Here is a 16,069-nt window from a genome sequence, read left to right as displayed (position 1 = left end):
CATGCCTGAAGTCCATCTCCAGTGGCAACATCTCGTTCATCTCCTCCCCTAACCAACTGAATTCAAAATCGGGGAAGATGTATTTCACAAAATGGATCGCAAAATTGACCGTGGCCATGTCCACAGCGGCAAATTCTTGTAAATCCGCATGTTGGACTTTGACGGCTACCGCCCGACCTGTGCGCTTATCAACTGCACGGTGAACTTGAGCAAGGGAGGCAACTCCGATAGGGTTGGGCTCGAAGTCCGTAAAAATGTCATCGATCCCCATCCCCAGATCATCACGTAACATCTCATCCGTTCTCTGAACAGGCGTCGGGAAACACTGATCCTGTAATGGCCTCATCGTCTCTGTCCATTCTTTCGGTAAAACTTGTACAGCAGCAACATGTTGCCCCAGTTTCACGTAAATACCCGAATTCTTCTTAAGTGCCTCCAACAATCTCTCGGCACTGCGTTTGTGACACGCTCTTCTAGTCTTTCTCTTCATTTCGATCTCCTCATCCGTGAGCTCCCTGCCTGTAGCTCTTAAGCGTTCTTCGGCAGCAAAAACCTGCTTGTAGTCCCATACATCGATAGAGACCGCTTTCATCACCCTCGCGCAACGGATGACAGCGATAGCTGTATGGCGAAATGGGGGATATGTGTAATAGAGTATAGAGAGCAAGGAGAGGAGAATGAGAAAATTTCGGAGTCTGCGAAGACGACGATGGAGGTTGAATAGACGAGTGGGTGGAATGGGGGGAATGTTGGGTTTAAGGGTATTTCGCGAGATTCGAGAGCTGTGCAAGCTCCTCTTGACGATTGGTAACCGTAATCCCAAATGGATAGCATTTCGAGATCTTTTTTCAGTCTGAAGACCTCTTTGATGAGCCGAATTTGAAGTTTTCAACGCCGCCAACACGCCATTCGATGTCGCTCGGTTTGTTAGCGGTCGCGCGAGGAGTGGTCGATGGATCGCCGCCACCGAACGGCCCAATGCTCCATGGACGGAACGCTGGAAAGCCCTCGTGGTAATGGGCTGTCCTCCTGTGATAAGGAGGGAAAGCATTTTGGTTATGTCTTTTTGTTGAAAATCGAAGATTTCTGAACAAGCGTAATTTTATTATTTATTGACGACGGCAGTCGTGGGACGACGTGATTTCTCGGGTATCGGACGGGTATCCGAACCAAACTTACGCGATCACAACCACGTATAGAGCAGGTTGTTGCCCCGTCAAACAACCGGCACACATTCTGTATGAAAATGCATCCCCTTACACATTATGCGAATGCAAAAGATGAAACTAAGTGCAATGCCGGAATCCAGGCTACACTACAACACAAAACAATGCGGATGACAAAAAATGTATAAGGAAGGCTATGTCTATAGACTAGTGGCAAATGAGCTCCTTGGCGAGAAAAATGCGAGTGTAAAGATGTAAAGATAAAAAGTTAAGCTGTTGACGAGTTTATATTTGAAGGATATTTTACGCGTAAGATAGATTGCGTTCTACTGTATGTTGATCGGCAGGGAACCAAGAATGACGCCCTACCGCCTAGCGTCATAATCGGGGAGGAGGCAAGCCTATGCCAGGTGGAGGACCTGTCGGCGCGGTAGAACGAGGGTATGAAGAAAAGTAGCTCATAGGTGGGGCCCCGTTAGTTTTGGGACTAGGTCCAGAGCTGGGCTGCCAAAAATGGTACCTCGGCGTAGATTCTGTCCTGGAGGCATACGGCGCAGAGGAAGATGGTGGCGGATTCATCCTGTCTCTTCTCATTCCAGCCTCGTAATCGCGGGCAGCGCGAGCGTCATATGCTGTAGGCTGAGGTGGAGGTAGTGGCATAGAAGGGTGGTACATAGAATTGGGTCGATCCCATATACCTGAGACGACTTGAGAGGAAGAAGGTAATGGTGGCGGTGGAGGTTGTTGGTAGTGTTCTTTGGGTTGTTGCCAAGCTGATGTTTGTGAAGGTCGTTTGTTTGATTGCGATCGACCGTCATTGTACATTGGATACACGGGTGATGGTCGACGAGGAGGTGGCGAAGGTGATCGGGGAGCAGAAGGCCGTTGGAGGCCCATTTTTAACAGATCGGATTGTATATCAGTCTGACTGAGGGATTGGATATCTCTGGCAATAGCTCGTCGCTGTCTGATTTGGCCATCAATCTCGATAGGTTCAAGAGTTTGTTCCCCTGTAGAGAGGAGGTGTTTATCTGCTATGGCCCAGCCACCTCCTCCACGACCCGCTCTGAGATTGGGTAATGCGTCGGGATTCCGGCGAAGGGCGATTCTTTCTGCTGTGAGACGTGCCATCTTTTGTCGATTGGCATGAGTTATCTCGTCGGCAATTTCTTCCAATCTCACCTAGTCTTCAAGTCAGCATTGTAAACGTCGCGGAGATTGTTGCTACTTACATGGAAGTTGAACCTGGCGAATTTTTTCCAATGATCACACATCTTCAACAACTCGCCTTCATCCGCTTGTTCTCGCGCTTCCGCCCAGAGGTACTGGGCATCCTTCCGTCTTTCCAGTTCCTGCCAAAGCCACAGAAGTTGAGGATGAGAACCATCTAATAAGTCTTTTTCTTGTTGATTAAGACTTGCAATTGCACTGCCTTTCATCAGGAGAGACCTATAACACAGTGATGAAGTACTGACTCGTCAATCAATCTATGTCTGGCTTGTTGTCTGGCAACAGCAACGGGATCATCCGGATCAACTGAACAGAAATCAGCATCCATGCAATTATCAATTGATTTGTACTTACCTTCGCCCTTTTTTAACCATTTTCTTCTTTTCCTAGGCGCCCGCTTTGCAGTTTGAGGCTTATCCCCTTTTTCAACCACGTCTGCCTCCTCCATGGCATTCTCACTCTCTGGTTGGCCCCCTTCACTACCCTCGAGTGCCTCAAAGCCCAGAACGACCTCTCCAACAGCCTCATCCTGAGTCTCCTCCCTGGATGCGCCATTCTCTTGCTGATTCGCATCGTCTGCTTCTTGTCCATCCATTTCTTCCCCATCTTTCTCCTCCTCGAGCTCTTCTTCCGTCTTTCTCTTTTGTCCAATAACTACCTCCCTCATGAATTCGTCTTGTTCCTCTTCGCCTTCAAATCGAAGAGCAGGATCGATAGGAATTGCAGCTGCGTCCTTGAGCTCGTTGACGACCGGCGGCATCTCATCATCAACCACTAGATCCGCGGAACTTTGATGGGCATCGAGATCGAGCGCCAAAGCAACATTTGTACCATCTCTGGGGTCTACATTAATCTTGGTTCCGTTGGGTATCAAATCCCCGCTGGGATACGCCCCAGACATGATAGTTGTCTGCGAAGCGGGGATGGGCGACAGAGTGCGATGCGAGTATGTTGACGATTTAACTGAGAGTGGTGCTGTCGAAGGGGATACCACAGTGTACATGGTCTACTCAATGAGGGGGGATGAGATGAAGGCTAAGCGCTGTCAGCGTCTGGCCCATTTCCATATCTCGGCCCAAGATAAACAGAAGTCGGTGAAAGAAAAGATAACCCCGGTGCCCCGCATCCGATATTCACCGCAAGTTGCCTTACGTAATGCTAACCCTCCACCTGATGGCCGATCAAAAGCGAGGAAAAAAAGATAAAAAAGGCATCATTGATTGTCGCGACTTGCACGTGGCATTTCGAGGCATTTCGAAACTGGTAAGGGTAAAAGACGAGAGTGGTAATTCAGGGTGGAGGAAGGATAATAACCACGAGAGCCACCCTCGTCGACTGCCACACCCAGATCAACTTTTACACCCGGGAGCCGCACCATGTACGGTACAACGACTGACATCTAGATGCACCAGCTGCCCGGAAAAATTATGCACGCACCATCACAGACAACGACGCAGCAGCAGACGAGAGACATCATATCATCGAAAGATCACCGGAACGTAACTTCAGAATAGCGTGTCAAATCGTCCTGCACATACAGTAAAAGAGCAGAAGGAAGCCAGCCCATTCAACAGCCAGATCCTTTCTGCCCTTCCTTTGACAATACAAGCATGGCTGTTTGCTATGCAGTAATAGACTGAGTAGGCATGGGTGGATGCAGGATCTAGATGCAACAGCATCGCATCAAGAAAGTGTGGAAACGCAGGCAAGCCGCGGCACAAAAACAGGTCGCACGAAACAATTGGGTGGAGGGCGATCACAAGGGGGCGGAGAAAGCTATAATATAGAGAAAAGCAAATGTGTCGCCCGACTCACAGTCCTGTGGGATGTATAGTAGATGTAGAAGATGCTTTTATAGATGTTTGTGGGATACTAGGCTGCTCGATTGGTTAGCGGAGGTACGATCATGTTGCGGCGTATGAGGAGGCAGTGGGGTGAAGAAAAGGGTGAGAATCGCGTCTGATGACGGTAAGACGTCTCAAAATAGTAGCTGCGTCCTCAATGGGGGCGACTTACGCATTCAAGACTAGATACAGAAGAGAAAGGAGTACAACATGTACAGATAGAGGCGGAACGGATGTGAGGGTGAAGGCAAAACGTAATTCGGCGACTCACCAAGCTTAAAGCGATCTCTGTAGTGTTTGTGTTGAGGATAGTTGATGATCGTGAAGCAAGAGCAAGCCGTGGGTGCCACTGTGCGCTGTGCGCTCTCTCTGGGATGTGGTGGGGGAGTATGTGTATTAGATGGAAATGTACGACGTATGTAAGAGAAGAAGTTAATTGTTAAGAGCGACCAAACGTAGCGGCGGTGGTGGCCCTGTCGGCCCTCGGGAGATTGATTAGGCACGGTTTGCCTTGTCCTTGGCTCGAGCGTCGCACTTTTTTTCAGGGTCCACAGCAAAGAAACAAAGGTGGAGGTTGTCCAGCCTCGTCAGCTATTTCTATCCGGCCGTATGGTGCATCTATTTCTGGGCGTTGAGCGTATAGGACCATAAACAATGCCATTACCGCTGCTGGACTCTCGGTATTGCCCGTGCATCACATCTCATATCCATCTTGGTTACGTATGCAGCCCAAAGTCTTGCTGGAGCCTGCCGATCTGTCCATGATCTCGATCGACCGACCATAATAACAACCCGAAACTGCCTCATAGTTCCCGGCGCCCTGACCCCATGCTGAGTCGCTTTACATAAGCATATATGAGCAGTAAAACTAAAAGTGCAAAGAAAACGATCACCGTTCTTTCCATGCTGTGGCGCATTTTGTTTGGGTCTATGCATTCGGATATCTACTAGTGACAAACCGCGCTCGGATCAATAGAAGCATGCATACGCCAGGAAACGGATCTTAATCAAAAAGTAGTAATACAAGCGCCATAAGTTGGCAGCATACAAATTGTAGGAGAGCATCTAACCAACAACTCACCCTTTACGTCAAGACCCCAATAGCTGAATAAAGAAACATTAGTAATCTAAACTGCTCCGCCCATCTGATTAACGAAAGCCTCAAAGTTAAACCCAAACATATCTCCATCCTGACCCCCCATCTCCGCATTCTGCCCCCCCATCCCATCCTGGTGCCTCATCTGACCCCCGCCTTCGTCACCTTGGAAATGCTTTCCAGGCATGCCCAAACCCCCACCCATCGCCATGCCCATATTCATACCAAGCGCCATGGACATATCCATATCGACTCCCACTTGTCCGTCGTATTCCGGGCTGACTGAAATATTGGTTGATGGAGAAGAGTTGGATGCATTTAGCCATGTATTCCTGTTTGTTCCAGCTCCGGGACCGGTACCAGAAATAGAGATGAGATGGTTGGGAATATATCCACTCAAGGGAACTTCAGACTCCCAGGAGGAGGATGTCATGAGTGGGTAAGAACTGGCTGGGTAGGAGCTAGCCGTCAGAGGAGTTGTTTGGTCCCCAGCGAAAGCAGGAACGGCCGCGTCATAGAAACCATTGTCCACCAATGTCGATGCGGTCGCAATCGATCCCCCCGAATTGGGTGATGGAGTGCCATCCACGCCTCCCGTCCTTCCGATCCCTACAGCAACTCCCGTCCCATTCGAGCTTGACGCCGACGGCCCTCTTAACGGTGCTTGCACCCGCCTCAGCTTGGCTGATCCTACGAGGTGGCTCAAATCATCCTCCTCACCAGAACCATCGGCAACAACCTTGTTCTTGGTGCGGGATGCGGCAATGAGCGCTTCGTGCGCACGTTTACGGAGGCGTAACAGGATAGGTAAACCCTTTTTGGCACGACATCCTTCCCTTGCAGCGGCGGAGATGTCGCAAACAATGGACATGGCGTGGAATGAAGGGCTGGCAAAGGCACATTGAGGTGCTCGGATGGCAATAGCGGCACTGTCTCCTTGTGTCAGACGGACGTACAGAACTTAAAGGAATGACACTCACAGGCAAACAGCAGATGAAAACGCATGGAACCAGAAGAACCACCACCTAGCCACCAATGATGGGTGGTAAATTACCAGCGCTTTGACGAGATGTACAATCTCCTGTGCATTCTCAAACAATGCAACAAAGCTCGACCCGAATTTGGAGTGTGATGGGTCGTCAGGCGCATCTTTCAGGGCGCGTGCGAAAAGGGGTCGATTGAGTAAAAGTCGCATCTGGGCGATCTGAAGACGGATGCCAAAGCGGTGGATGACGAGATGAGGGTGGACGTTGGGATCAAGTGGGAGGTCAACGATTGCGACGTTTGGCAGAAGAAGTTCTGGAAGATTCTTCTTGTCTGTAATGAATGGTTAATATCTGCGTAATGATCTGGTCCACGGAGAACTTACATTCTCGGAGGTCAGAGTCTAGCTGAGAGACAACTGTCAAGGACACAGGGTCCACTTGTGTTTGCTACATTATTTAAGCATAAATAGTCCTTGGATTGCAGAGTGGACTTACCACGTCGATGACCCGTTCCATCAGGTGCATTAACCCATATTTTGCACGATGGACTGACAGAGACGTAAGCGGACTAATAACAATTGAACCAAGACATCGCTTACATCCAGTTTCATCTCCAATAAGTTCAGGCACTTCTGGAATCTTTGTATCTGACCATTTGTAACTTGTCGAACAAGGTCTGATTACATTTATCTGCGTTGAGCGCAAACGCCACTTGGTTTAACTTTGCAATATTCAGACTTACCGACCAAAGCATAGAGCTTGCAACCTGTCGTACGACACAATTTCCCACCAAACCTGACGTCGTTCTTCAACCTCGTACTGGGACAGGCCATAGTGTTCTCCGTCACGATGAAGACCAAGCTATCAAAGAAACGATCACATTAACATCATGTCTTACTCCACTGATGCACAGATGGCAAATCAACTCACACTCTGAGCAATTTTCACAGCCGTACCGAGTATAGGCCAAAACACTTCACCACCGTTCCCACCTATGGTTGCACGATTTCAATTCAACCCCATTGTCATCTATAATGGGCAAATTTTCACATACGTTTATCATTGAGGATGTAAGTACCCATCAAGTGCATAGCCTGCACAGTTGCAGGGCTAGCCTGTTCTATGCCTACCACGCTGATACATGCGCGGCCCAACATGAAGAGCTGCTCTCCCCTCGGGTGGACTACACCCTCCATGTTAGCCCTAGGTCCATACGCAGAAGACAAGCCAAAAAGTCTTACATGGGGGTCGATTGAGGTCGAACATTGATCCGAGGGCCATGACGAGAAATACACAGGCCAGTTTGTGTGCGTTCGGTGATGATTCAGTGTCGTAAGCGTTGAGAATATGGTCATTCTCGAACATCGCTCTTGGAATAGGTTGATATCTTATAAAGTGTTAGGGCTTACATCCAAACTCGTTATCGGAAAGACTCACTGCCAGTTCACATTCTCCCAGTAACTCGTCACCAAAGCCCTCCCTTCTCTGTCGTAATCCGGTAATTCATCTCTTAACTTGTCTAACTTGATTTCCCCACGTGCAAACAAGGACGAATGCAATCCCAAACCAGGGAGATTACTGTACTCCTCATTCCCAGACCATCGACCTTCTGCTGTTGAGGGTGGGGTAGCCAAAGCCTGCCTCCTCTGCTCGGTTGCATTGTGCCCGCGGGCGTTCCCCCCCCCAAGTACCCCTGGACCCGTCTCAGATCCAGTTAATTCATCTCCCGACCCTTCTCCTTCTCTCAAATACTCACTCCCAGCAAAACTACCTACAAATGTCGCTTGTCCTTCTTGACCTATAGTCAATGTGCCAAAAGCTCCTTGGAGAAGTTCATCCTCCGCCCCTGGCTCGTTACCGAAGCCGGTAGAGGTTTTGGAATTATTACGGCCGTATGAACGAGGTTCGCGTGGGGAAAAAAGGTATGGGGATTCAAGGAGGGGATGTGGGGTCGAACTGTTTTTGGCGTGAGATTGGGAAAGAGCGACTTCCAGTAGGGAGATGCGTTCATGTAACTACAATTGTAATTATTAGCTAGATATCACTGAAAAGGTCAAGTGTTATGTACCTCGGCCGTATCAGCCAAAATGAGTCTATGTTATTGTTAGCATAAGCTTGAAGATGATGCAGCTATAGCTTACCTCTTGCCCTTACCAGTCCTCATTTCTCCATTGGGACAAATCTGAGCACACCCTCTCTTCTCACCTAAGACTTTGTCAGCACCCATGATCCTCTGATTAGGAACCGCACGTACAAGATGTACAAGGCCATTCCCTGGAACATTTCAGCTTCAGCCTAAGAAGGATACGCTCAGTACAGCTTGGTGCAAAAGAAAAAGATCAATTCACCGCCGACATTCAGCACAACTAAAGCTCTGCCTCCCACTCTTCTCCTTATCCCCTTTGCCAGCTTTACCTCCAGCTTTGCCTGGCTCTGCGGCAGACGTCCTCTTGATTGGTAATGCAGGAGGGTGCATCGATTCGGAGGATGGTAAAATGGAAGTCGACCCTTCTCCGGGTGGTATATCTGCTGAGATCATTCGTAGTGTTGGAAGCTAGTATGTGTGGCAATTTGGTACTGATCGATATTGGGAAGTTGAGTTCGGGTGGTGTTTGATGGGGGCTGGGCTGTTGTTCAATACTGAACAGATAGATCGTCGCCGATGTTCTAAACCATCGCGGTCAGCATGCTGAGCACATGTCTATATTACACTATAAAGAACAGCATGTAAAGTGGGGATTTAGGAGTCAGGTGGGGATCCACATACACTTAGTCTTCTGACGGTAGATCAGTTTGCCACTTGGGGAGCTGAAGGTCTATTGCCTACAGAGTAGAGAATGTTCTCTCGGTATTCTTTCGGTTTCGTCAGACGGCAGACAGCTGATCGGTCGATTGAAGACTGATGTGCGATGCGCTACTGAAGCCTACCGGAGTGTGTGAGCCCCTCGAAATATCCTTATCGGGAACCGGTACAGCCGAGTATGCCCAGAAAAAAAAACAATAAAGAGATGTCCGGTGTGACTGATGAAACGAGGTGTGTATATGGCAGCACACGGAGGTTGGTGGACGAGAGTTGAGAGTTGCTTGGAAGTTATTTTGGCAATGAGTAGACGTAGACGAGGGACAGCTGTAAAAGGTGGCAGGGAAAAAAAAGAAGGATGATGGGTTCGATGCGGAGATCAATGGATCACAACAAACGCAGGACGCAGTTCACAAAATATCCACAACCGCACACACCGTTATCCGCCGGCAGCCGTTAAAAATATCCAACGAACTTCATCCTTATCTATTACTTTATCCCATATGCTATCGTTTCTGGTTACTGCAGTATATTGGGACACCTTATGGGAAGAAGCCGCAAGGAACGATAAACGATAAGAACCAGTCTGCTTTTATGTATGCATCAGAGGAATCAGTCAGAGAATATATCGCCCTACTCCCATCTCCGTCTTTACATCTACCAGTACACCTCGCTCGAACATCTACCACCTCGAATCTACACCTATTGTGGAGGACGGAACCTGCCAATATATGTCAGCATAAGCAAATAGCAAATATAACTGCGAACGATTTACCCAGGAGGCATCTGACCAGCAGGAGGGAACCCAGGTGGCATCCCCGCGGGCGCACCAGGGAATCCAGGCGGTCGGAATCCAGGAGGCATACTGCAACCCAATCAGCATTCCAGGTTTGGATAAAGAGATAAACAAACATGACTTACCCGGCGGGAGGCATTCCAGGTGGCAATCCACCTGCGGGAGGGAATCCTGGGGGCATTCCGGGGGGAAGACCGGGGACTCCGGCAGGGAATCCAGGAGGGGGTCGAGCATACGCCATCGGTCGGGCAGCCATCGCGCCGGGGGCACCTATTCGCCATTGTTGAGCATTCCAGCTAACAACACATTTCGGCTCTTGGGAAAACGTACCAGCACCAAGGGGCATCCCTCTTCCAGCGGCCATACCCTTACCAGGACCAGGAATCAAACTGGGCTCCTCTTTTTGCACTGGAGGAGGACCTTCCACAGAGACGGAGACAATAGTTTCACCTCGGAGAATGACAAGACCAAGAGTTCGTTTTTGTTGTGTCGTGGGAGCGGGCTCGTTGGAGGAGGCCTTGGCCTTCTTTCCCTAAAGAAACAGGTCAGAAAGTACAAAATGATGATATGTACAATGGAAAATACCTTGACAGTCCTAAATTCTTCACACTCGGCAAGCACAAAGTTCATGTGCTTGTCATATGCCAACATTTGACCGACAAGAGATCGACCATCGTTACTAAACCCCGCACCATCAGCATCCGCCTTTAAACTTATTGAACTCCTCCATCGCAATGCGTTGTCGCCCTTCCCGCCGGATGCAGTTGATAGATGCAGACTTACAGGGTAACCTTGAGTCTGTAGTGAAGCAAGGTCACCATCTTGGAGTGCTTGGCTTTAGGAGCTAAAAATGGATCGTCAGTATAACCTACGATACCACAAAGTCAACCATGCACTCACGGGGCTAAATAGACATAGAGGCGGCATTGAAGAGCACAGGAGATATCTGTCAGCATTATATCCTTACTTCGAATGACACTCAACACCATCCAATCTTGACGCTTAGCCCTCCATCGTTCTAACGCTTTATCCATCCGCAATCACTCCATCCCCTTTCCGCTGGTCCAATCGCACGTCCCCATCCTTATTCTGCGTCTCTCTGTCTGTCGCTTTAACCTCGCAACATTCATGTTCCACCCAACCGCCTCGCAACCACCCGTCATATCTTCTCCAACCTTGCGTCCTCACCGCTGGAACAAATGCGGCTCACCATCTTGATCCAATTCTTTCTTCTCCTTGCGTGTCTTGTTGTAGTGTTTCTATGAGTGTTTTAATGTCAATCTCCCAGCGTTGCCGGGGAAATGGTATCTGTTTTGAATATCCAACACTTGTGCTTCACTTCTACAAGCAAGAAGCGTTCGAAGCTGCCAGCCTCTCGAGCTCGGCGTTTTCCGGGAATATTCCCTAGTGGCGGAGGCGTTCGACCCGGCGAAAGTATCCCTTTTATTTTCTGTGCGCATTTCTTTTTCTTCTTTTCTTCTTCAGAATCAATCAATTGTACGTGATCCCGTTATTGTGGATCCTGGGGAACAACTGCAATGCCCAGAGATCTCTACAGGAGGATCTAGAGTCGTCGAGAGACATAAGACAGGACGTCTAGCCGGGGCATTTTGCTGTTGTGGTGTGCTTGGCCTGAGTTCTGCCTACATACATCGACAGCCATGAATTTCGTTGTGTTTTGCTACTATACATGCTACCTGTGATGAATTCACTGATTCGGTACTGAACCACCCGGCCATTAACCATTTAACAGACTTGGACGTCTCTATTCGTTTATTATTATAGCACTCTTTTTTGTTCGGTAGTAACGGCACAAGTCCATGAAAAGCCATGACGATTGCACTTTCTCCCGGATGTCTCGTTTGTAACTTTTGCACGAAATAATACATCTCCAACTCCATTTCAACTTTAACCTCCCATATCTCATCCATAATGTCCACTTTTGACCGCCGTCGTATCCCAGCACCCGAAATATCCATCCCTCCTGTCTATGAACCTCTTCCCAACGATGCTCAAGCAGGTCCGTCCACCCGGACAGACAGAACTGACCAGGAGTCAAGACCGATATGTGCGTCCAACTCCTCTTTCTCGAGGTAACCAATATATCCTTGTCGGGGTTTACTAATGATGCCATTTAAATCTGGTAGTCTTAAAGACGGGATTGATCAGTCAGGCGCATGGTAGTGGATATATCGAAGCTGGGGGTGTCAAGATTGCTTGTTCCGTGTATGTCTTCTTTCGTCTACGATCTCGGAGCTCAGCAGAATACTTACGTCTCTTTGCCATAGGTACGGCCCTAGACCCAAACCTCCTCCATACTCTCCTCAAGGTACCCTCAACCTTGAAGTAAAATTTGCCCCATTTGCCTCAGACCCTCGCCGTGCGCCTTTACGCGTACGTTCTTCCTCGCCCCTCGTCTTCACCCCCCATGCTGGACTAAAGACTAACTATATTCCATTATGATAGGATACCGAACCACTTCCCTTATCCAACCTCCTAACCCAGCTCCTACTCCCTACACTCCACCTCCACCTCCTCCCCAAATCATCCATCGACGTCTACCTCCTTGTCCTGGAATCTGATACCCTCACCAACGTTCTCTCTGCAGGGCTGACTGTCGCTTCGGCAGCGGTGGCTGATGCTGGGATTGAGATGGCCGGTTTGGGTGTGGGAGGAGTAGTAGCCAGCGTCGGAGGGGATGAGAAGCAAGGCAGGAGAAGGGTGGTGATTGATCCGAGTCTGGAAGAGGAGAAGGAAAGTGATGTTAAAGTTATGGTTGGGACGATGCCAGCGTTGGGCAAGGTGACAAACATATGGCTGACTGGAGAGGCCGAAGTGGATGATGCTTGTAATGTATGTGTCCGTTTCCTTATCTCGAGTTACGCAGCCTTGCTGATCATGTTATTAGATGATTGAACAGGTCATCGAGGCTTCTAAAGAAACACACAGCGTCCTCGCCGAGGCTTTGGTCGAAGGAGCCGGAGAACGAGGTATAGCAGCTGCATAGACCATGTACTTTTGATATGTAATACTTGAAAACCATACCTAAACAGAGCACTGATTGTCGCTGATCTTTTAATATACAAGTTCGTGACTGCTTATGATACATGTTTTTTGCACATTCTGTACTCGATTTCTGTTTCCTATGCCCGCAAATACTACTCCTTATGCTTATACCAGAAAGCACCTACTACAATCGCCACGACCAACACTCCTACAACCGTCTGTGGCTATTAAATTCACCCTTATCAGTACTCGATTCATTGCACCAAAAACAGCAAAACTTACTTGAACAACCTTTGGCTCTCTCCTCTTCATCCCATCCCGCTTAACCTCCTTTCCAACCTCCTTCTCTTTCAATGTATCCCCACTCTCCCTCCCACTTTCACTACTATGGTTCTCTTCCTCGTCCCCTCTTTGCTTCTGCCCCCCTTCCCTAGGCTGTGGGGGTTTGATCGTTTGGTTGCTCTCATTCCTAGAGAGTTCCCCTAGTCGTTTCGATTTGAGCTTCAGCTTCTTCACTCGACCTGAGACAATGGGTCCACCTCCGGCGAGGCTAAGTTTGGGAGTGTCCAAGGAGGAATCGCCATCTGCTACAGCTTTGAGGGCTCGAACAGCGAGGACAGTCTTATGGCTGGGTCGTCGTCTTCTCAATTTACCCTTCGAAGGCATTGTGAGAGGATCATTAGACCCATTCCACTCTACCAACCCCTCGTTTCCATCCGCTTCCCCATCATCCTCCTCCTCTTCGTCCCTTTCGTCATCTTCTGCTTCATCCTCATCTTCATACTCGGCCTCACTCAACCTCTCATTCTCCTGCCTCTCCTCTTCCTCCTCGTATGCTCGCCTGCTCGCTTCCTCCCACTCTCTTACCACACTTTTCAACCTCTCCCTCTCTTTTTCCCATCCCTCCCTCTCCTGTTTCCAACTCTCCTCAAATTTAATTCTCCAGCTTTCCCACTTTTCCTCTGCCTTGGAGACTTCCTCGCTGATCTTGTTAGACATGCCAGATTCAAGTGATGAAATTCTGTCGGTAAGCAACTTGATGGCGGACATGGCTTCCGCATGTTGGGATTGGAGAGCTTGAGATAGGGATAGGGCTTCGGAGATTTCAGTGGAGAGAGTGTTGATTTGGGAGACGAGCTGGTTGTTTTGCTCGAGCATTTCCTTCTCCCGGTTTGTCAGGCTGCCATTAACGTGTGCAGGGATTGCTTCGAGGTCCTTGGACGCTTGGTCGATAGCAGCCTTATTCTGGTCCTCCTCATTTATCTCGCCTTCCTGAATAGGCTCAGGCGTAGGAGGCCTTTCATGCTCCCCTTTTTCTGTCTTCTTTGCCCGATGTGCTCGGCGACGTTCTCTCACTCGATTCTCAGAATCTTCATCATCCATCAGAGTCGCCACACTCCTTGCATCATCCTCATCGTCCTCGTCATCATCACCTTCCAGCTCACCTCTCCTCCCCAGCTGCCTGCCGCGGTACCCGGCAAGCACCATATCCATCTCCCTCTTTGACTCTTCCATCTGCTCCCTCATCAGCTGCACTTCGGCCTTTAAGCTTTCATGCTCTTTCAGTTGAGTTTCGAGATAACGGATTTTGTCGAGATGACCAGAAAGGGATGATTGCGTCTCGGTCAACTGCGCCTGAAGCGCTATGAAAGCAGCCGCTTCTTGCCCATGTGGACCTGCGAGAGCAGCTTGAGCTTCCGCAGTTGCCGATCGAAACTGGGGAGGGATGTACTGTTCAGCGGAGCCATTCTGGGAAGGTGAGACGCCGCCACTGAGGGTATCTTGGATGCCAGTAAACGTAGTTGCCAGATTTTGCAATTCGGCGCCGGTTTCTTTGCTTGCGTGTAGTTCGGCCTGTTGTTCGACATTCGACTTAATAATGCCCCGATTCTGCTAGAAGCGAAACAACTCACCTGAAGTTTACTAAGAACATGCTCGAAACTCAGCGACCCGACCTTCCCACCCCCACTCATCATCGCAGGACCCATCTGCGCCAGAGGGTTGGCACCGGGGTGCATATCCCCTCCCATACGGCGCATTCGAGTGTTATCATGGCTTTGGTACGTCGCAAGTTCACTGCACCACTTGGTTAATATCAAAAACAGCATAACAGATTTTGGAAAAAAAAAAAATTCACCGTGCACTACGGGCAGCATCTTCTTCGTTGAACACGCAATACGCCTTGGCGGCTACTCTATGATGTACGATTGTGCGGTTATCGTCGCTGACAATGTCGATGCCGAAATCCTGGTTTTCCAGTTAACTTGTTACTTTTTAACGTTAATTGAAGTTATCTTACGATCTGATCTTCATTCTTGATTTCTACAGGATCGCTCTCGACTCCTTCAGGGCTAAGTCGTTCACCATTGATAAATGTACCATTTGATGATCTCACGTCTCTGATAAAGATCTGAACCCAAAATCTTTAGCGTTTGAGGCATTGACAAATATCCGGGTATTATACTCACCTTCCCACCTTGTTCCCAGATCTCTGCGTGAAGTCTTGACAGAACCTTGCTGTCAAAATACGCATTCCTTTCCCCTGGGACCGTTTTGTTATTCGTCTGTCTTCCTATTTTGATCTATTCCCACCCATTAGCTTTTCCCACCGTATCTACCAAATATAACAGCAGGAAGACAAGTAGTAAAGAGTCCAAGACTTACACGCTGGCCCTCGGGAAGGTGAATCATCTTCATTTGAAAGGTATCCTGGATCGGCCAAAGGTGGAGACTCGGAAAGGGCGCACCCCACGGTACCTCTCCGCCTCCTCCAGAGTTGAGTCCCGTAGAATGATTCATCGCTTGTCCTTGTTGGGAGAGAGGGCCGAGTGGATGGGATAGGTATTGATGTTGCATTACTTTCTTCAATGTGTCCTCGCTTTCAAACGTTTGGGATTGGGAGGTCCGTAGTCAATGGTCTCCTCGTTGAACGCCGATGCTCTTGCGTTTTTCCTGGCTTTTGGGTATCGGGTCGGTAAAGTAGAATGCTCTAATCAAGTGTCGCCGAGAGAATAATATACGAAAAGACGGTTATGGAGAAGTACGTACGGGGGCCGGATTTTGAAACGGAGAGTTCGAAGAGTTGGCAGTCAGTCCGGTGCTTCGGAGAACACAAACTGAACGACAAGAGACGACATGGCGGTGA

The 16,069-nt window shown here is 49.0% G+C and overlaps 6 protein-coding genes across 6 annotated transcripts in view; 1 reads left to right on the top strand and 5 right to left on the bottom strand.

The window, feature by feature from the left end:
* The window catches only part of CNJ02680 (mitochondrion protein, putative), a 2,410-nt gene extending 1,341 nt beyond the window's left edge, over positions 1-1,069 (bottom strand). Inside the window, exon 1 of the mRNA XM_567557.2 lies at positions 1-1,069. This exon is cut by the window's left edge and continues 467 nt beyond it. Coding sequence (XP_567557.1) covers positions 1-1,051 — 1,051 coding nt within the window. The 5' untranslated portion in view covers positions 1,052-1,069.
* A 179-nt stretch (positions 1,070-1,248) lies between these two features.
* CNJ02670 (hypothetical protein) lies at positions 1,249-4,636 on the bottom strand. The gene is made up of 6 exons (XM_567556.1): positions 4,512-4,636; positions 4,212-4,273; positions 2,751-3,431; positions 2,642-2,702; positions 2,399-2,594; positions 1,249-2,348 (listed from the first exon to the last, which is right to left on the bottom strand). The coding sequence occupies exons 3-6, from the start codon at positions 3,397-3,399 to the stop codon at positions 1,545-1,547; spliced, it is 1,710 nt and encodes a 569-aa protein (XP_567556.1). The 5' UTR covers positions 3,400-3,431; positions 4,212-4,273; positions 4,512-4,636; the 3' UTR covers positions 1,249-1,544.
* Positions 4,637-5,238: 602 nt separating this feature from the next.
* Positions 5,239-9,483, bottom strand: CNJ02660 (transcriptional regulatory protein, putative). The gene is made up of 15 exons (XM_567555.2): positions 9,090-9,483; positions 8,671-8,989; positions 8,577-8,617; positions 8,464-8,527; positions 8,391-8,415; positions 7,760-8,337; positions 7,564-7,709; positions 7,377-7,505; positions 7,253-7,314; positions 7,065-7,183; positions 6,922-6,998; positions 6,818-6,870; positions 6,706-6,769; positions 6,317-6,653; positions 5,239-6,265 (listed from the first exon to the last, which is right to left on the bottom strand). The coding sequence occupies exons 2-15, from the start codon at positions 8,859-8,861 to the stop codon at positions 5,368-5,370; spliced, it is 2,784 nt and encodes a 927-aa protein (XP_567555.1). The 5' UTR covers positions 8,862-8,989; positions 9,090-9,483; the 3' UTR covers positions 5,239-5,367.
* Positions 9,484-9,711: 228 nt separating this feature from the next.
* On the bottom strand, positions 9,712-11,231 carry CNJ02650 (conserved hypothetical protein). The gene is made up of 8 exons (XM_024657987.1): positions 11,129-11,231; positions 10,819-10,822; positions 10,702-10,762; positions 10,504-10,597; positions 10,249-10,450; positions 10,044-10,188; positions 9,898-9,987; positions 9,712-9,843 (listed from the first exon to the last, which is right to left on the bottom strand). Exons 1-8 carry the CDS (start codon positions 11,129-11,131, stop codon positions 9,825-9,827), a joined length of 618 nt encoding a protein of 205 aa, XP_024513646.1. The 5' UTR covers positions 11,132-11,231; the 3' UTR covers positions 9,712-9,824.
* A 564-nt stretch (positions 11,232-11,795) lies between these two features.
* Positions 11,796-12,962, top strand: CNJ02640 (conserved hypothetical protein). Its single transcript, XM_567554.2, has 5 exons — positions 11,796-11,986; positions 12,066-12,144; positions 12,207-12,312; positions 12,385-12,771; positions 12,827-12,962. The coding sequence occupies exons 1-5, from the start codon at positions 11,851-11,853 to the stop codon at positions 12,923-12,925; spliced, it is 807 nt and encodes a 268-aa protein (XP_567554.1). The 5' UTR covers positions 11,796-11,850; the 3' UTR covers positions 12,926-12,962.
* CNJ02630 (cell cycle arrest in response to pheromone-related protein, putative) lies at positions 12,906-16,017 on the bottom strand. The gene is made up of 7 exons (XM_567553.2): positions 15,589-16,017; positions 15,393-15,506; positions 15,224-15,334; positions 15,062-15,171; positions 14,838-15,000; positions 13,207-14,778; positions 12,906-13,148 (listed from the first exon to the last, which is right to left on the bottom strand). The coding sequence occupies exons 1-7, from the start codon at positions 15,778-15,780 to the stop codon at positions 13,077-13,079; spliced, it is 2,334 nt and encodes a 777-aa protein (XP_567553.1). The 5' UTR covers positions 15,781-16,017; the 3' UTR covers positions 12,906-13,076.
* Positions 16,018-16,069: the final 52 nt, after the last annotated feature.

Source organism: Cryptococcus neoformans, assembly GCF_000091045.1.
Source record: "Cryptococcus neoformans var. neoformans JEC21 chromosome 10 sequence".
Classification (NCBI taxonomy): Eukaryota; Fungi; Basidiomycota; class Tremellomycetes; order Tremellales; family Cryptococcaceae; genus Cryptococcus; species Cryptococcus deneoformans.
This window is presented reverse-complemented; position numbering and strand designations above follow the sequence as displayed.